The sequence below is a fragment of the Megascapheus bottae genome, chromosome 18 (genome assembly GCF_031878675.1).
Source record: "Megascapheus bottae isolate mThoBot1 chromosome 18, mThoBot2.hap1, whole genome shotgun sequence".
In the NCBI taxonomy this organism is placed as follows: domain Eukaryota; kingdom Metazoa; phylum Chordata; class Mammalia; order Rodentia; family Geomyidae; genus Megascapheus; species Megascapheus bottae.
Window position 1 is genome coordinate 39,005,296 of NC_143526.1, and position 20,295 is coordinate 39,025,590.

A 20,295-nucleotide genomic window follows, 5' to 3' on the forward strand; every position below is an offset into this window, starting at 1 on the left:
ACCCCAGACTTGGCCACACACACATCAGCTCTGTGGGCTTGGTGGCTGGATCTCCCTGAGATGTACACCGTACGATGAGGGGGAATATCTGTCTATCCAGCCTTAATGGATGTTCATGACTGATGGGAATCTGCTTTTTCTCATAACTCCGTGTGGCTCCCCTCGAGGCCCATTCTTTTTGTGTATACGAGGATCCTATATGGATTGACTTTTTTTCCCAGATGTATACAGATTCCAGGCAGGCCACCAAAGATAAGTGCAGACTGCCTGACTCCTACAGTGACCGCACTCCATTCCCCTCCTCTGCCCCCATTCTGATTGTGAAGCCAGGCTGTAAACGTCCCATCATGGGTCTAGCCAGAAAGCCCACCCCCCCACCACCTCCCTTGACCTAATGGCTTTTGCATTCATTCCTGCCTAGTTGCTCAGATCTCATAAAACCCAGTTTCTATCCCAGCTGGGACGCACAACCTCCAGTCCCAGGGGAAGGTCTGTGCCCCTCGTCGTTCCTCAATAAACAGTCCACGCCTCTTGAAGAGTCTGGCCTATTCCTTTTGCATTCTTCTAACAATGGTGGCTACATGAGCGCTAGCAAACATACAACTCTCAGTACAGTGCTTGGCAGGTAGTAGATGCTCGGTTCCTTTTAAGTGTTCTTATTTTATTTCCCATGTTTATGATGTGGGTGGTTTATATTAAGTTCCCCTAAAATGGCATATGAAAGTGGAACAGACTGAAATCGTCCTCCCAGTTCCCCAATCCACTGGGCCTCCCCCCACCCCCCACCCACTCACCCTTCTCTCTCACTGGGAAAATTGCCATCCCCACCCCTTTCTGTACTGGTGATCGAACTCAGGGCTTTTGCACTTGCCATGCAGGTACTCTACCACCTGAGCCACACCTCCAGCCCCGAATCCCAAATCTTCTTCTTCTTTTTTTAATTTTTTTTTTTTTTTTGCCAGTCCTGGGCTTGAGCTCAGGGCCTGAGCACTGTCCTTGGATTTTCTCAAGGCTAGAGCTCTACCACTTGAGCCTCAGCACCACTTCTGGCTTTTTTTTTCTATGTACGTGGTACCGAGGAATCGAACCCGGGTCTTCATGTATGCTAGGCAAGCATTTTAACCACTAGGCCAAACTCACGGCCCCCCAAATCTTCTTAATCAAGCTCATCACTTAGTCCACTCCTGGGTCAGCGATGACTGGGGCGGGTCCTTCCATAAGGACAGCACCTCTGTACATGTGTCCCAGCTAGCCTGCTCCCCTCCCCCATGAGCATTCTGGCATCTCTCATCATTTGCCTTCACCTCCTCTTGCTGGACTGATGACCTTGTTTCCATAGTGTGTGCTGAGGGGAAAAGGAAAATGACAGTGCCATTTGCATCAATGCCACTCCGCTGTGCTCTGGCTTCTGTCCCCTCTCTATGGACCCCGGCCCCTCTGCTACTTAGCCAGGGGACCCTGTGTCTCCTCTCTCTTCCCTAGCGTCTTTGCTTCTGCAGAGCTGTAGTTTGGATTGTAAACATCCCCCGAAAGCTTCGTGTTGAAGGTCTCAGCGTGGTGATGTTGGGAGGCAGGACATAGTGGGAGGTCTTCAGGCCATTGTGGGATTGTGGGATCCCAGCCTCTTTCACTCCCTTCCAAATCTGGGCATGAGGTGGGCAGGCCTCCTCTGGCAGGTACTCACCATGTGTGGGCTCAGGCCTAAAGCCATGGGACCCACCACTATAATCTGATACCTCCAACATGTGAGACAAAGCAACCCTTTGGGCTCGGGTGTTGGTCACCACTGCGGATATGACTGACACCTGTACACTTCCTCTCGTGGCTTCCCCCAGCCCCTGAGCACACATGGATGCTGTAAGGCAGGCCATCTTTAGAGAGGTGGGGACTTTCCCCATGGCCGGCAATGCTCTGGACAACCTGGCATGCGACTACTGCGATGACTTCATCCATTTCCACTCCTCTGCCCCCATTCTGATTGTCTCCCAAACTGCGCATACAGCATCTTCCCACCTCTGCTCCGGGCCCTAACTGCCCTGCTGCCCCAAGGAGGCCCACCCCAGCCCTCACCTGTGAGCTTCCTCTATCCATTTCCATCCCTCTCCAGGCTTCCCGGGCCACTGTCTCCACGAATCCAGCCCCTCCACCCCTCTCCTTCCCCTTAGCCCCCGCCCCCGCCTCTCCCCCCAGCTCTCCTACGGTGTTGTCTAGTTTCTGACTCTGACATCAGTGCTAAATTCCACGACAACAGAGATGTCGGCTGTCTAGTTCTCAGGGGACCCTAAGAACCTAGAATGTACACATGTCCATTTCTTACTCACTGCCTTTTCTTTTTCTATTTTTTCCGGGGTGTGTGTGGGGGGGGGGCTTGAACTCAGGATTAGAGCTCTTGAACTCAACCTGAGCACTAACCCTGAGCTTCTTTTGTCCAAGGTTAGTGCTCTACCACTTAAGCCATATCTCCACTTCTGGCTTTTGAATGGTTGATTAGAGATAAGAGTTCTCATGGACTTTCCTACCTAGCCTGGCTTTGAAACACAGTCCTCGGATCTCAGCCTCCTGAGTAGCTAGGATTACAAGCATGAGCCACTGGCACTTAACCTCTGCATTTTTAATGACATTAATTAAAATAGACCATGGGTAAATGGAAGGTCTTTATCTCCACACACAATGATTGTGACAGTCACTGCCACCAGACTGGGGAGATGACACAATCTACATATACCTGCCAACAGCAATAGAACCGGCATTGGTTGTGAGTCTCAGTCTTAAAACAGTCAACTTTCTGTAGATATTGGTGTATTCGTTTCACACATGAGGAAGACTGAGATTGGGTGGTGCAAAGAGACCCAGGCCCAACCATGGAGCTGATTCCCAAGCCAGTGTGACTTCTGCACTCGTGCCTCGTCTTCCCACATGTGTTACCCAGTAGGGACAGCTTCCCCCAGGAATCTCATTCTGTAAACTCAGCTGACTCAACCTCACACTCTTCTAAATCCCATTCATACTCTTCCACAAGCGAGGACACTGAGACACCCACCCATGACTGTGACATTTGCTTGGGTTATTCCCTAGACAACTAGAGCTTCGATCCAAAGCCAGTTCTGTCTAACCTCAAGGCCTGTGTCTTCTCCGCCACGTTTCACTGTCTCTGCCTCAGAAAGAAAGGGAAGAAAAATGGCTGGAACAGGCGAATAAAGCGTCATTAAGAAAATTCATGGTGACTTGGTTCTCTTAGCGGGAAGCAAAGGGCAGAAGGCAGACAGCCAGTCTAGCCTGGGCTCCTGCAGACGGGGGCTCACATAACTCACAGTAACTTAATTGGAGAAGATCGTTCTTTCCAGGAATGAGGGGTTGTGGTGTTTGTGTGAGGGTGAAAACACAAGAGTCCCAGGGGCTCTGGTCCAGGCTGCCTGTGAGAAACTCACGCCCCCTGCTGGCACAAGACACCACTTACAACCACCCCCAACTGTGTGTGTGTGTGTGTGTGTGTGTGTGTGTGTGTGTGTGTGTGTGTGTGTGTGTGTGTGTGTGTGTGTGTAACAGGGCAGAAAGATGTAGAAGCATATCCACTGAGGCTTTCAAATTTTTTCCTAGCTAACAGAGTAAATAAAAATAATAGCTACCACTTACCAATGTTACGCTGGGGTGGAGGGCAGGCACTGTTTGAAGGGTTTTTACAGTAATTTATTTACTCCTAGGGGCTTTACACACCACATCTAATTGAACTTTCACCCGAACCCTCTGAGTTAGGAATTATTATTATTACCTCCATTTTTCACAAGTGGAAGTGGAGCACAGAGAGATTAAGTCATTGGCCATACAGCTATTAAGTAGGTTAAGCAAGTGAACTCTGACCTTGGGGGCCAGCATTCTACAAGGCTTTTCTTTCAGTCTGGAGTGCCCCCTGCACATACACTAATAATGAGGTTCACTTCAAGATAGCACACCGCCAAGCATCCTCCTCCTTCTCCTCTTCCTCCTCCTCCTCCTCCTCCTCCTCCTCCTCCTCCTTCTCCTCTTCCTTCTTCTTCGTGTGGTATTGGGGACTGAACTCAGAGACTCATGGTTGATAGGTAAATACTCTACCACTTGAGCCATGCTGCCAACTCTTTTTGCTTGCGTTTATTTTAGAAAGTTTTGTCTTTTTGCCTGAGGTGGCCTGGGACCTCCAGTCTCCTAACTACTTTCTGAATTGCTGAGATTACAGGTTTGTACTGTTATACCCTAGCTTAGTGATGCTTTAAAGCACAGTAACCACGCTGGGACTTGGTGGGTGTGCGGCTTTTCATGTGTACCTCAGGGAGGCTGTGCACGTTTGAATGAGAGAAGTTGCCAGCCTGAGCTGGTTTAACCCTAGGAGCTGCGTCTCCAGCAATAAGAACACGGTTCCAAGGGAAGCAAGCCATCTTAATTAGTAGTGGACAATATTAGCAATCAGTGAGGAACAAGTCCCAGCAGCTCAGGACAGCAGCTCCTGGAGAAGGTCCGCAAATACACACTTGCTACCCTTCCACCACGCGGCCAGTCCTGCGCCTTCCTTTCCCACTGCTCCCCAGCGAGGGGAGGGGAGGGAGCTGAAGGAAGACGCCAGGGCCGCTGGGAAGTGACAACCATCAGGGGACTGACTCAGCTGCCAATTACCAACTGATATGCAAGTATTTTTTTTTATTATTTTTTTGTGTGCTGGAGCTCAGACTTAGGGCCTGGACACTCTTCCTTAGCTTTTGTACTCTTCCATTTGAGCCACAGCTCCACTTCTGGGGTGTGTGTGTGATTAGAGATAAGAGTCTCCCTGACTGTCCTCAAATCTTAGCCTCCCCAGTGGCTAGGATCACAGGCCCGGACTGCCTGGGCCTGGCTAAGGTTCTTTCTTTACATGTTACCCTCTAGGTTATGTTGTCATGGCAGCAGGAAAACAGAGTCCTCCCACAATGCAGTGTGGGGGGAAAATAGATGGAAGAAGTGAATTCATCCATGCTGGAAGCCCCAGAGGACAGATGCAAAGTTCCGCTGCCTGATTAGTGTGCCCCCAGGAAGAGAGAATAAAAACGGGAGGCAGAGGCAATTGTCTCTGGGCCATTCCTGTGCTCCACCTTGCTTTAGGATTTTCCCCACTGTGATCATGAGCACTGGTGGGTTGGAACATCCACCTCCATTCTGCTCTTCTGTCTCCACGGGGTGGATTTCTGAGCGTGGGACTTCAGGGTGAGGAACCGCCCAGGCACAGAGCTGGGATCCGGACAGACGGTTTTGCCACAAGGTGCTAGGGCTGTGGTGAAGCGCGTCCCTTCCCATTCAGAGGTGTTAGCTCACACACACTCTGTTTGCTGGCCTATGTGACTAACATGAGGGGCTGTGAGGGCTTGGATCTGTATTTCTCTCACTCTCTCGGGGACCTGCATCTTTGGACACTTAGTATTTGCTCTTCTATGAATTGTTTAATGATAGCAGTTGGTCAGTCATATACTGAGTCTATAGCAGCTCAGTGCTTAGAAGGATATTCAGTCTTGATCGGATGCTTGGTCTGGAGAAAGAACTCTCATCAGAGGCAAAGTTCATACAACAGAGTATTATGTTTTCATCTATATTTTCTGGGGTTTATTTGAAGATTTGGTCCTCTTTTGTCTTTTTCTTTTTTGGTGCTGGTATTGGGGCTTGAATTCAAGGCCTGAGCACTGTCCCTGAACTTTTTCACTCAAGGGCTGGTGCTTTACCACTTCAGCCACAGCTCCACTTTCAGCTTTTCAGTAGTTCAATGGAGATTAAAATCTCCCTCGCCTTTTAGCCTCAGAACTCAGTCCTCAGAACTCAGCCTCCTGAGTAGCTAGAATTACAGGCATGAGTCATGGATGCTTGGCCTTTATATTTTTAACCTTAAGTCAAGCCTGGAATCCATTTTTTTTTGCCAGTCCTGGGGCTTGAACTCAGGGCCTGGGCACTGTCCTTGGGCTTTCTCAAGGCTAACACTCTACCATTTGAGCCACAGCACCATTTCCAGCTTTTTTTTGTGTATCTGTGAATCGAACCCAGAGCTTTGTGCATGCTAGGCAAGTACTCTATCTCTAGGCTACACTCCTAGCCCCAGTGGGATCCATTTTTTAATGATATAAAATTGAGTCCTGATTTAATTTCCTCTATCTTAGCAATGTCCCAAACACCAGCCACAAACTATTGAACACTTGATATTGCCTTACTCTGAGTTGAAGTGGACTAATATCTAAAATACACACTGAATTTCTAAGACTTAGTAGATCACACTTAGAACTTCCATATTGGTTATCTATTGAAGCCTTTTGGGTGTGTTGGATGAAATAAAATATCATTAAAATTAATTTCAGATATTTTATTTTACTGCTTTGAACGTAGCCACTAGAAAAATTTAATTTTGTAGGTAGCTCCCCTTGTATTTCCTCTAGACAGCTTATATTCTATTTCCCAAAGTCAACTGTGACAGAATTATTGATGAGCCTTTCTTTATTCTTTCCCACTATCTTTCATCCTCCCCTTGAGGGCTGATCTGCTTTGTCTTGTAGGAGACCCCTGTCTTGTTCAATGACCCTTTTCCATAGGGTCAGGTCACAGGAAGGAGGGAGGTGGGTGGCAGTTCATGGGGGCAGCTCACAGGGACAAGCCCTGCCTCTCCAGAATAGGAGTTCGACTGGAATTGCCAGCCTCTCTCCCAGCTCAGATGTGTATATCTGACCTTTGTAGAATGGATTGGACGTGAGCCATGAGATAAATCGAGTTCTGCTTGGAGATTCCATTTCCACAGCCCTGGGTGGCAGAGGCAATAATCTCTGATGACTGCAACCCCAGGAGAGGATGCCGCTCTGTGAAGTTCTGGCCACTTGAGGGTGGCATAGCAGTGGCAGGTTCTTCAATACTGGACCGTGTGAGGCACAACTTGCCAGTGAGTCTGGCTCTTAGCTTTTCCAACAACATCATAACATATTGTCTTTTATAAAACTTATTTTGTTTTTAAGACAATGTAACTATGTAGCCTAGGCTGGTCTAGAACTCTTCATCCTCCTGCTTCAGTTTCCCTAAGTGCTAGGAGGACAGCCATGAGCTACCATCCTTGACAACTCTGTATTTCATTTTATAGTAACAAGTGTGCTCTTTCCTTAACCATCCGAACAAGCTTCTATTGCTTGCCTTTAGATTTATTGTTTTTGTTCCTCAAAGAAATGTATTTAGATTTTTAACTGTTTGCCTATGGCTAAAAACCATCTTCTATAATGATGTTTTCTTTTCCTGCTTTTTTTCAACTTATTTTCTTATTCTTTCCCTATTTCCCCAGGAGTGTCTAGTGTTAGCCTGGGAGAAACCAGAGCCTGTGGCAAGAATGTCCATGCTAACACCTTGTGGGGATGCAGCCTCAGGGAGAACAGGGAAAAGGGACCGGCCGCAGCAAGCTGCAGCCCGTTGCTCTGTCCCCTGCGCTCTCCAAGTACTTGTGTGGATTGCTCTGTCTGAGAGCATCCTGAGGAAAGAGGGGTGGGGGAATTTGTCATGGCTCCTTCCCATCTCCTACCTCCTCTCCCATGGCCTGGGTCCTTTGGTGTGGCTACCTGCATCTGCTGGCTTCCTCAGACTGCAGTGGGAGGCACAGAGCCTCTGCCCCATCCTGCATGAGCAGCAAGCCATGCTGGGCTCCTCCAGCCTGCAGTGTACCTGGTGACCTGGTGCCTGCCCAGGAGTTAGCTTGCTGTCCCCACTAGAGCCCCTCCACCTGAGAATAAAGATCAGTTGTTTCAGCACGAGGCTGACAAAGAGAGTCATTGCTTCCACAGGAAGTGAGTTGGAGGGAGGTCCTCGAAGGAGGAAGCCTATGACAGTTTCTGGGGGAAAATTGTTTTCCACCCATACTAGGGCTTGAACTCAGGGCCTGGGCACTGTCCCTTAGCTTTTTCACTCAAGGCTGGTACTCTGCCACTTGAGCCACAACTCCACTTCTGGCTTTTTGGTGATAAGGGTCTCACAGACTTGCCCAACTTGCTTCGGGCCGTGACCCTGAGATCTCAGCCTCCTGAGTGATCCACTGGTACCCAGCATCATTCCTAAACGACTTAAGATGGTAACCAAACTGGATACAGTTCCTGATGCTCTACTTGGTTCCATGTTAGTGATTCATCTTTTTCCCCCTCTGCTGGAAATCCCACAGGTCATTTCCACCCATGTTCTTTAGTACTGTTGAAAGTATTCACACCATCAAGACACTCACATGCCTGCACATCGACCTTAGTTTCCCAGCGCCTAGTCATGAAGCCTGTTTATGAAGCCTTTGTGGCTCATGCTGGCCTGTTAAGGTTTCTGTGCTCCAGTTTCGCTGGTACTCAGGGCATTTGGCTGGCTGCAGGATTCTTTCTGCATAGGGCAGGTATTGGTGGATGTTTTCTTCTTGTGTGTTTTTCTCTGATGTTTCGTGAGGGCTGACCTCTGGCTGAAGTTTTTTCTGCATTCGTTACATTCATAGGGCTTTTCCCCAGTGTGTATTCGCTGGTGTTTTGTGAGTGCTGACTTTTCATGGAACGTTTTCCCACACGTGGGACATTTGTAGGGGTTTTCTCCTGTGTGAGTTCTCTGATGCACAACGAGGTTGCATTTCACACCAAAAGATCGTGGGCATTCACTACATTTGTAGGGCTTCTCTCCCGTGTGGGTTCTCTGATGCTGAGTGAGGTTTGATTTCACACAGAAGCTTTTCCCACACGAGCTGCATTTGTATGGCTTCTCTCCTGTGTGAGTTCTCTGATGCACCGTGAGGGCTGACTTCTGGCAGAATGACTTTCCACACTGCAGGCAGCTGTGTGGCTTTTCTCCTGTGTGTGTTCTCTGGTGTTCCGTGAGATTGGACTTCACCGAGAAGGATTTCCCACACTCGCTGCACTCAAAGGTCTTTTTCCCCTTATGTGTGCTCTGGTGTTGGGTGAGGCCTGCTTTGCTTCCAGAGTTTTTCCCACGTGGACCATAGGCCTGGGACTTCTGGCCTGAGCAGGTGTCCCGCTTTCCAGCATCCCCACTCTCCTTACCCTCCTCAGGGGCTCTCTCCCAACGTGGTCTCCCCTGTGGAGTGGGTTCAGACTCTAAGAGAGAGGTTTTCTTATCTTTACTACCTTTAGAGTTTTTCCCTCTTGCGTTTTTTCTCTCCTTGGAAGTCGGGAGTGGCTCCTGAGAAGTGCTGTCCTGTCCAGGGCCCGTCCTGGGCATTCCTGTGGTGTCACTTGATTTTTCATGGAGAGATTCCTCACTTACCCCATGGTCAGTGGCCTTGGCCCTGACACAGGCTCGCTCATGGCCATCACAGCCATCTGTGAGCATCCTTTCCTGTTGGGGAAGGTGTGACTTCCTCTCAGTGGCCTCCATCTGTTTGTTACATTTATCACGAGTTGTTTTGTGTCTTGAGCTGATGCACGAGGATTTCGCACTCTCGCTGGACTCACTTGATGTTCTTTTCTTAAGGGTTTTGGGACTAGAATCAAGCTCTAATGTTCTCCTAAGGACTAGTCTGCAGTCCTTACCTGATGATGGTTTCTCTGTAGTAGGAACTTTTTCACCTGTAACAAAGGCTGTCTTTCTGTGTGAGGCCTTCCCACAATTAGTATTGTCAAGAAGCGGCTCCAAAGACACATTTTTCCGATGATGAACAAGAGCCTCATCAGAACTGTGAGGTTTCTGGTTTGGATGCATTTTACAGGGCTTCCTTCCTGTGTGGGCTTCCTCCAGCTCAGTGTCAAGAAATCTGCCTCCTCTGATAGCAGTAGAATTTTTGCTTACATGGTTTCCATGACTGATAACTAATTTTGAAATGCTTTTCAAGCTTGTTCCAAATGAGTTGCATGTACAGGCTATTTTTCTTGAGGATACCAAATTTGTGGTTTTATTAACTGATTCTCTTAAGCTCTTCTTTCTTTCTTTTTTCTGTGTTTTGTTGTGGGTAAATAAAACTGGTCTCAAATATTTCTCTTCACTTTCTTGTGTTTCTCCTTTCATGTTATTGGCACTCCGGGATTCTAGAAATATGAAAAATAAACTATATGTTATAAGTTTTTTTTAAAATTTTGTCAGTTGTGGGCCTTGAATTCAGGGCCTGAGCACTGTTCTTGAGCTCTTAAGCTCAAGGCTAGCGCTCTACCACTTGAGCCACAGTGACACTTCCAGTTTTCTAGTGGTTAATTGGAGATAACAGTCTCACAACTTTTGTGCCAGGCTGGCTTTGAACCATGATCCTCAGATCTCAGCCTCTCAAGTAGCTAGGATTACAGGTGTGATCCACAAGAGCCCAACATTAACATAGTCCTTACGATTTTTTTTCCTGTATGCTGAATTGATTCTAGGGTTGTAGAAACACTCTCTGGGGAAGAGAGCAGTCCTAAGAAAACCTTTCTTCAAGCCTTTTGGTTCAGTAATAGGAATACAAAGACACACTCTGTAGTAGAAAAAGGGAAAGAGCTGAAACTAAATAGTAGTAGCTTTGGCTTGTTATAAACATGTTTATTTCAAGAGAACTTGAAATAAAACACAAAGACACTGGGAGAGAATGAGGGAAGGGGTGACACTGTCTAAAAGGAAATGTACTTATCACCTGACTTATGTAACTGTAACCCCTCTGTAATCACCTTTATAACAAAAATACATTTAAAAACACACAAGGAATAGTGATCTGGGAACAGAGGATGGAAGGTATTCAAAATGAGGCAAAGACAGGAAACACTGAACAACAAGACAAAGAGGATTAAGGTTCTGCATGGGTCAGAGCAAGCATTAAATGTGGACCCTCACCAGGGATGAGATCCTTACTCTTCTCTCAGACCAGTCAGAGCAGCATCCTTATTCCATCTACATAGTTCTGACCATTCTCCTTTCTTCCTTTCTGTACTCCAATCTCCAAATGAAAATTAGGAAAAGCCTTTGTGTCCTAAAGTTTGAAGACATCTCCATGTGGTTGGGAAACCACATCATATGAGTGTGTAAAACACAGAGGAGAGAGAGAAGTTTACCTCCCCACTCTGATGCTGGTGTAACAATCAGAATCCCTCCTGAGGATAATCTCCGTTCCCTCCTTCAGTGCTGGTTTGCAGGTATCCACCTGTTCCCTGCCACAAAACTGATTCTTTAAAAACGAGCTGATTTTCTTAAGAGCAGCTTGAGGTTTATGGTAAAGTGGAATGGAAGGTGGGAGAGGCTCTGTGTATCCAGGTTAACTGTGACAAGGGCACACGATTGCCACCCTGAGCCCTGACTTCCCCTGGGGCCCACACGAAGTCCGGCATGCTCTGTGATCAGGACAGATATGTAGTGACAGGTGTCTGAGGAGCAGATCACACCCAACAGCTCCCTGTCCTCCACCCAGCTCTGGCCAGCACCCATCCTTATGACCACCTCAAAGGTCGGGCTTTTCGTGAGGCTGGAGGATCCTGTATGTAGCATTTTTAGACTGGTTGCTTTCACTCTTCTAAGCTTCTTCTGTGTCCCGTGTGTCTTGACAGCTTTCTTTTCTTGGCCAGATGTGCTACCTCTCTTTATCCATTCACCTCCCCAAGGACACCTTCATCCCTCTTCCATTTTGGATGTGATGAATCAAGTCTGTGCATCTCTGTGAAGGTTTTAGTATGAATGGAAGTCTTTAGCGCTTAGCTTTTACTGCTGGATTTATGCTGTTTTCTTCTTCTCTTTCCTGTAATAACTCAAGCACTTAGCTACTCAATGGGCTCCAAGGGCTTTTATTAACCTTGGGATTGTATTTTATTTTATTTTGCCAGTCCTGGGCTTGAGCTCAAGGTCTGAGCATTTTCCTTGGGCTTTCTCAAGGCTAGAGCTCTACCACTTGAGCCACAGCATCACTTCTGCCTTGTATGTGGTACTGAGGAAGCAAACCCGGGCCTTCATGCATGCTAGGCAAGATCTCTACAACTAAGCCGAACTCCTGGCTGCGGGATTTTATTTTATTTTAGTCATATTGGGGTTGGAATTCAGGACCTCACACTTGCTAGGCAGGGGCTGTACCACTTGAGGCTGTCTTTCCTTTGTGAAATGGTTGTTTTTGAGATAGTGTTTTGCTTTTGAGTGTAGCCTTGTGCTTCCTTGCATAGCAGGGATGATGGAACACATGAAATCCTACTGTTGTCAAACCACAATCCTCCAGATCTCTACCTCCCAAATAGCTAGGATTATAGGCATGGGCCACTGGGCCTGGCTTACCGTTTGTCTTTGTTGTAAGCAATTTGATCTATGGGTGATCATTGTTATCTTCTTTGCTCACACTTTATGCAGCAACATCAACTGTACACTTAAAAGAGTCTTATAACTTTCCTTGGACCTGCATACACATGCAATTCCAGATACTTTGGGCTGAGATAGAGAGGACCATTGAGGCTAGCTTGGGCAAAAAGGTAGCAAGGGTTCATCTCAACCAACAAACTGGGCATGATGATGCGTGCCTGTGATACCAGCCACTGGGAGGTTTAGGTATTAGGATCACAGTTTGAGGCCAGCTCTAAGCAAAAACATGAGATCCTAAATGAAAAATAATGACTGCAAAAAGGACTGGTGATATGGCTAACGTGATAGGTGTGTCTGCTAAGCAAGTGTGAGGTCCTGAATTCAAGTCTCAGTACTGGTTTCCTCTACAAAGATGGCTTTCCCCCAGTAGATAAACAAAAAGCCAATAGCTCACAAAACCTATATGCTTGGATTTTATGCTAGATTCTTGTACTAACATTCACTGCAGAAGTTCAAGAGATCATCTGCAAGTTTCCAAGTCTGTCTGCTCCTATAAGAAGGGCTACTTCATTTGAGTCACAACGTTCCCTTGCAGTTTTGCTTCATGTGTCCTGCATTCTACTCAGGACACAAGCATCCCCAGGCCATGCAGTGAGTCCTTGCCACTCTCTGTCCTACTGCAGTGAGGTTTACTCATTCTGATCACAGTTTTTAAATGGTTACAGCACTGGCCTGCAGGGCCTCCAACTTGTGAGGCAAGCTCTATCCCTTTGAGCCATGGTCCTTAACCCTTTTAAAAGTGAAATTTGCCCATCTGATAAGTACAGTCTATACAATACATGCTAATGTATTTTTTAGAGCACTGTCCTACACCATTTGTTTCTCTAGCTTCACGAGTAAGCCTGATTTTCACTGCTTTTGGCAGGTTTTTCAGCTTTAAATTCTATTATTTATTTTTCACATTGCAATTTCAGCTGCATCTAGTGAGAATGGAATTGATGCTTGGTTCCATTTTCTTTGGGATAATTTTCAAGAGACAAGGGGCCGTGCTGGCTGTCCCTGTGCACCTCCACACTGGAATCTCCTCTTTCCTCCTTACCTCCTTGCTACCAGGGCTCTGGGACTGCACCCTCCAGCCTCCTAGCATTCTGGACGGATGGTGCATTGTCTTTGTTGATCCTGTGCTCTGCATTACTGACCTTCTCCTACGACACTTGAAGGTGTTCTCTGTGACCTGTTAACTTACCTATTTTTTTTGCCAATCATGGGGCTTGAACTCAGGGCCTGAGCACTGTCCTTAGACTTTTCTCAAGGCTAGAACTCTACTACTTGAGCCACAGCACCACTTCCAGCTTTTTTCTATATATGTAATACCAAAGAATCGAACCCAGGTCTTCATGCATACTAGGCAAAACCCCTGACCCCAAATTTTTTTCTTTCTAAGTTTCTCTTCAGGTCTGCAAGCTACTCCACCACCCTGAACTTCCTCTCATCACACCAAACAGTCTTGTCTCAGAAGCTTGGAATTCACTCTTCTAGTCTAGAAATTGCCCAATCACTAGCTCTCTTCTTCCCTTCATTCAAAATTCCATTCCAGCTGGGTACCCGCAGCTCACACTTGCAATCTTAGCCACTTAGAAGGCTGAGATCTGAGAGTTGTGGTTCAAAGCCAGACCACACACACACACACACACACACACACACACACACACACACACACACACACACAAAAGTCCAGATTAAGAGCCAGAAATGGAGCTATGGCTCAAGTGATAGAACACCAACCTTAGCATGCTGGCTCATGCCTATAATCCTAGTTACTCAGGAGGCTGAGATCTGAGGATCACAGTTCAAAGCCAGCCAGGGCACTAAAGTCCATGAGACTTGTATCTCCAGTTAACCACCAGAAAACCAGAAGTGGTGCTGTGGCTCAAGGGATAGGACAGTAGCCTTGAGCTGAAGATCTCAGGGACAATGCCCAGGCCCAGAGTTCAAGTCCCACAACTGACAAAAAAGAAAAAAAAGTTAAGGGACAGCACTTAAACCCTGAATTCAAGTCCCCGCACCAAACCGCCTCCCTCTCCGCCCCCCCCCTCCCGCCCAACACTCAAGGACACAAAAGAATGTCTATGCGGAAGAGGTCTGAGATCTGAAGTGTGTCATCATGCCCTTTACTCCCTTCTCAAAGCCCAGAGCCTGGCACAGGGGATTTCTAATCACTGCACAGAATCCACACCCTGGCCAGCCAGGATGTAGATTCTCCCTCGTCTTCCTACCTGACTGCATCTGATTTGAGTGGCTGTGACTTGGGGGTTCCCTCTCCATTATCCACAGTTCCTCCTCTCGTTCCAGGTTGCATATCAGCTGAGGTTTGGTAACACAGAGTCCTGGATGAGAAACAACAGGGGACTTGCAAAATTGCTTAGGGTTCAGGTTCTTTGAAGTACAAGAAGAGCTAAGCACACAATGACAGGGTCATTCTGGGTTTCACCAAAGCCAGCCACCCAGTGTCCCATTGGAGGGGGACAGCTGGCTGTCCTGCCCTGGGAGGTGGGCCTCTGGTGAAAACCTTGCTACCGGGGAAGTGAGAACGCAATATTCTCTCCAGTGCCCTGAAAGTGCCTTAGGACCCCAAACTCCAAGGTATTATTCTGTAAGGATTTGGATCCAAAGACAGGAAACTGGGCTCCTGAGAGTCACAGGGGGCTGACAAGTGCATGCAGGTGCTGCATGTCGGGAGTAGGGAGAGTCGTCTGGGCTCACCCAGTATGTGCAGGTCCTGGATGTCGGGGGTAGGGGGAGTCATCTGGGCTCACCAGCGCATGCAGGTGCTGGATGTCATGGGTGGGGTTGGGGGCTGGACTCACCCAGGGCGTGCAGGTGCCGGTAGTTGTCCAGCATCACGTCCCTGTACAGAAGCCTCTGCGTGGTGTCTAGCAGCTGCCATTCCTTCCTGGAGAAGTCCACACACACATCTCGGAACAGCACTGGCTCCTGTAACCAGCAGTTGTATGTTCAATAGGAAATGCATCAGACCAGATGCTGCAAATTATTATGGGCCTGCCCTGCCTCCTCACCTCCTGTGACAGCTCATTCAACCACTCAGCCCTCTGTGTATTTATAAGTTCATGGAGTAATTTGTAAAGTAATTTGAGTTCCCCCCTGATGGCCCCCACCCCTTCTGGTTGAAGAAGACTCTACAGCACAAGAATTGAGAAAGCTGAGAGAGCCAGAGCTTAAACATGTTCATGTGAAGGATTCTGTGGAACACAGATGGAGAAGTCCAGGTGGCAGGTGGCACAGGGACTTGGAACTCAGGTGACAGATCTAGGATCCAGATATAGGTGCATCTCTGAGAAAGCCCAAGCCATCACTGAGGGAATGTGTTCACCAGGAACTCAGCCTGGGACCCACGGGGGAGGAGCAGGCTGGCATCCATGAAGAAAACAGAACCAACAGCCTCTTCTGCAGCTTCCAGCAGAGCCTTGGCCTGCAGTGGAACCATAAGCAGCTGTGAAAAAGTGAGGGGGGGCCTCTGAAGAGACAAGTTCAAGAGCAAATGAAGCTCTGGGATCGAGCTCTTCTGGTTCCAAAACAGCAGCAGAGAGAAGCACAAACACTGAATCCACCAGAAAGGCATACCATGCCTATTCGTTCCTGGGAGACACACAGAGGGAGGAGGACACGGAAGGTGCTGTGCTTGACTGAGCACAAGGCAGAAGCCTCAGGTCCATCTGCAAAGCCTGGCAGGAGCTGCCAGCTCAGGAGCAGGGGAAGCTGGAGCAGAACAGGGCACATGGTTAGCAGAAGGCTGCTCAGAATCCTTGGAGGAAGGTGGTGCTCAGAAGGATGTTCCTGTAAAGGCAGGGACCTGCTCCAGGAGTCTGAGAGAAGAGCCTAGGGCTCATACTCACAGCACTGCCAAGATGTGCTCCCTTTACAGCACACCCCAGATACAGTGCCCCTCCACATTTACTGCAGCACTACTCACAGCCTCAGTGCCTAGCAACCAATGGATGGATAAAGAAAATATAGTACATACATGCGATGGAGTATTATTCAGCCATAAAGAAGAATAAAATAATGTCATCTGCAGAAAAATGGATGGAACTAGGAATCATCATGTTACACGAAATAAGCCAGACTCAATGGTGCAGCAGTGATTCACACATGTAATCCTAGCTACTCAAGAGGCTGAGATCTGAGGGTCCTGGTTCAAAGCCAGCCTGGACACTAAAGTCTGTGAGACTCTTATCTCCAATTAACCACCAGAAAACAAGGAGTGGAGCTGTGGCTCAAGTGGTAGAGTGGTAGCCTTGAGCTGAAGAGCTCAGGGACAACACCCAGGCCCAGCATTCAAGCCCATGACCAACAAATTTAAAAAAAAAAAGCTAGACTCAGAAAGACAAATACTGCAAATACTGCACATTTTCCCTCATGTGAAAGTAGAAGGGAGACAAAGGAAGGGATTAGTGGGAGGAAGTAGTGGGACAAGAAAGGGTAAAGGGTAAAGGGCCAGCAAGGTGGCTCACACCTATAATCCTAGCTACTCAGGAGGCTGAGATCTGAGGATCATGGTTCAAAGCCAGCCCAGGCAATACAAAGCTGTGAGACTCTTATCTCCAATTAACCACTAGAAAACTGGAAATGGGGCTGTGGCTCAAGGGTAGGGTGGTAGCCTTGAGCTGAAGAGCTCAGGGACAGCACCCAGGCCTGCCCCCCCCCAAAAGGGTAAGGACACTGAATGTGATCAAAGTACATTGTAGGGCTGGGAGCATGGCCTACTGGTAAAGGGCTGGCCCAGCATGCATGAAGACCCAGGTTCAATTCTTCAGTAGCACATACATAGAAAAAGCCAGAAGTAGTGCTGTGCCTCAAGTGGTAGAGTACTAGCCTTGAGAAAAACCCAAGGACATTGCCCAAGCCCTGAGTTCAAGCCCCAAGACTGACAAAAAGAGATACATTGTATACATTGATGAAAATATCATAAACTCATCAAAATATATTGAAAAAGAGACAAGGCTTGGAGATCGCTGAACAAATTTAATGTAAAGAAAATGATAAGATAACTGATAAGCCTAAGAGCTAAGCACAGAAATGAATAAATAAATGAGTAACTGTGAGAACAAAGTTAGGTAAGATATTGAAGAGAATAATTTTTACATGCTCAAATTCATAATCTTGAGTTGATGTACAGGGGAGTATCTCTTCCATGAAACAAGAAAAGTTTGCTATAAGAAAATGACCACAGATATTAACTATTTTGTTGCTGATCTGAGAAAGAGCCAAACCAAAACTCTGCTGAGAAGGCTTTGGGTCTGCATGAATGAATCTCCCCATGTACAGGTCAAAGACCCAGAAAAATGGAAATAATGAGGTAAAGCAAAGGAGCACAGGAGCAGACTGAGGGGAGACTCCAGGGAGACCTCCAGTATTCCAGGACAAAAAGGTAGGTAGAAGGAAGCAAACAAAGAGATCAAAACACCTCTGAGCATGTGTGTTTTCATGTTCTTAGCGTAGTCATTTACAGAGCAGATAGAAAAAAGAACAAATAAACAGCTGCTACCTAGTAAAAAAAAAATCTCAAATCCAAAGGCAATGGAGGGAGGGGGGAGAGGAGGAGGAGACATAATGATGGAAGAGAAAAGATAGAAACAGGTTACTCACAAAGGAAAGAGAACCAAAGTGCCACGTCCCTTCTCCTAGGTCTCTCCAAATGCTAGGAGATATGGCAGGTGGTCTTTTTGCAGAATCTTCTGAAGGAAATGGACTTTGAGTCAGAACCTCTCATGGTCCCATTCCCAGAACTGAGCAGAACAATGGTGCATCAGACCCCCAGGCTGAGAGGGCAGACGCTGCAGTCATTGTGTGCCACGGCCCACAGATCTCCATCCAAACGTAGCAGACTTTCAGAAAGTTAACAAGACACGTGACAACAGTGGCAGTAGACAAGCCAGAGAGAGCTGTTATTTATAAGGGGTGCTTATAGTCTCACATAATGCCACCAGTGGTGGGTGCTAACCCTGACCAGCCCTGACACTGGAGGGCAGAGGTGGGGCAGGATCACCACCTTACCCAGAATCGTCTGGAATGAGGTCATAAAATCAGCCCTGGAACCCAAAGGACACCTGGGGTCAGCAGAGGACTGCAGAGGGCACACCAAGCTGCTTCCTAACTAAGAAGGGCAGGCAGAGTTAGTGATAACTGCATAAATGAAAAAAGAAAGGAAGACAAGAGCAGCAGCGAGATGATTTGCATCAAACCCGAGGTGTGGACAGCTGTGCCTGCTTAGGCGATAACAGAGGCAAAAACTTGGGATGCTAGCAGAAGTGTGTTATCTGTGTGTTAACACAGCATAGGTGGCCAATAATGGAACAAAAATTAAATGTAGACCTTCAAAGCTACTGGAAGAGAAAAAGAAAACAAAAATAACCATGTAGGAGAGAAAAATGAACGAATGGGCGGGGAGTTTGGCCTAGTGGTAGCGTGCTTGCCTAGCATGGGCGAATACCTGGGTTCAATTCCTCGGTACCACATACATAGAAAAAAGCCAGAAGTGGTGCTGAGGCTCAAGTGGTAGAGCTCTGGCCTTGAGAAAGTCCAAGGACAGTGCTCAGGCCCTGAGCTCAAGCCCAGGACTGGCAAAAAAAAATAGAGAAGAAAAATGAATGAATGAAGAAAGACTATTAACAAGAAATCATGACTACCAAAATCCCAAACTCCTACATGTCACAGAAAACATGGAGTAAAGCTGGGGGTAGTGGCTCATGCCTGTAATCCTAGCTATTCAAGAGGCTGAGATCTGAAGACCTCAGTTCAAAGCCAGCCCAGATACTAAAGTTCATGAGACTCTTATCTCCAATTAAGCACTAGAAAACAGGAAGTGGGGCTGTGGCTCAGGGGCATGGGTCAAGCCCCATGACCCATGAAGAAGAAGAAGAAGGAGGAGGAGGAGGAGGAGGAGGAGGAGGAGGAAAAGGAGGAAGAAGAGGAGGAGGAAGAGGAGGAGGAAGAGGAGGAAGAAGAGGAGGAGGAAGAGGAGGAAGAAGAGGAGGAGGAAGAGGAGGAGGAGGAGGAGGAGGAAGAGGAGGAGGAGGAGGAGGAGGAGGAGGAAAAGGAGGAGGAGGAGGAAGAGGAGGAGGAGGAGGAAGAGGAGGAGGAGGAGGAAGAGGAGGAGGAAGAGGAGGAAGAGGAGGAGGAAGAGGAGGAGGAGGAGGAGGAAGAGGAGGAGGAAGAGGAGGAGGAGGAGGAGGAAGAGGAGGAGGAGGAAGAGGAGGAGGAGGAAGAGGAGGAGGAGGAGGAGGAGGAGAGGAAGAAACATGGAGTAACAATAAACAGTGGGGTGAAAAAAGAAGACTATAGTGGAAACAGAACAAGGGACTGGAGAGTAAAAGGAGTCAAGGAGAGTGGCAGTGGGAGAACCCACTGGAATGCCTTGCATATGTGTGTGGAAATGTCACAGCAGAATCCCCCCTGCCCCCGACTTTGTGTAGCTAAGAGATGCTAACAAGGAAAAGAGGAGTGAGCTGTTCACCTGAGTTGCATCCATTCTCTTCAGCTCCTGGAAGCTTGGAACTGCCACGGCAGGCTGGACCACGGGGAAGGTGCACAGAAGTCAGAAGTGATATGGTCAGTGTTCGGCCTTCAAGGTCACCTTGTGCCTCCTGGAGATCCACACATGCCACTGACAAATGGCTTCCTGGTGGGACACTGAGAGACACTGGTGTTACAGAGTGCAGAAGAGGCAGGCAGGCTTGTGCAATGGCAACCTTGGTGTCACCACATGGAGCTCAGAGAACAGGCTTTTCATGGCAAAGGGTCGACATTGGTGCCTCACTATTTCCATGCCTGCTTCTAATCTAGCAGTGCACAAGCATGAGTACACACAAACACACACACACACACACACACAAAGTCCAACTAAGATCTGGCTACACAAGCTGTACTATAGTAAAGGGTGAGATGCCAAGACTTTCGACCATTCTTAAACATGTTACATACTAGGATTTACTTTAAAATTATCATATAAAGAAAGTAAAAAGGGAGATATTATACAGACGATTGCGTGGG

General features: G+C 47.6%; 1 protein-coding gene across 1 annotated transcript; it reads right to left on the bottom strand.

The window, feature by feature from the left end:
* Window positions 1-6,344: 6,344 nt before the first annotated feature.
* On the bottom strand, window positions 6,345-19,873 carry LOC150050563 (uncharacterized). The gene is made up of 4 exons (XM_090352465.1): window positions 19,760-19,873; window positions 15,093-15,219; window positions 14,502-14,612; window positions 6,345-10,016 (listed from the first exon to the last, which is right to left on the bottom strand). Exons 1-4 carry the CDS (start codon window positions 19,772-19,774, stop codon window positions 8,308-8,310), a joined length of 1,962 nt encoding a protein of 653 aa, XP_090208591.1. The 5' UTR covers window positions 19,775-19,873; the 3' UTR covers window positions 6,345-8,307.
* Window positions 19,874-20,295: the final 422 nt, after the last annotated feature.

Excerpts from the sequence above, each read along its gene's own strand:
- LOC150050563 (XM_090352465.1), bottom strand. Across the intron at positions 14,613-15,092 it reads CCGGCACCTGCACGCCCTGG|GACTCTGTGTTACCAAACCT; the intron begins GTGAGTCCAGCC and ends TTTCTCATCCAG. Across the intron at positions 10,017-14,501 it reads CTCAAATCAGATGCAGTCAG|AATCCCGGAGTGCCAATAAC; the intron begins GTAGGAAGACGA and ends TCATATTTCTAG.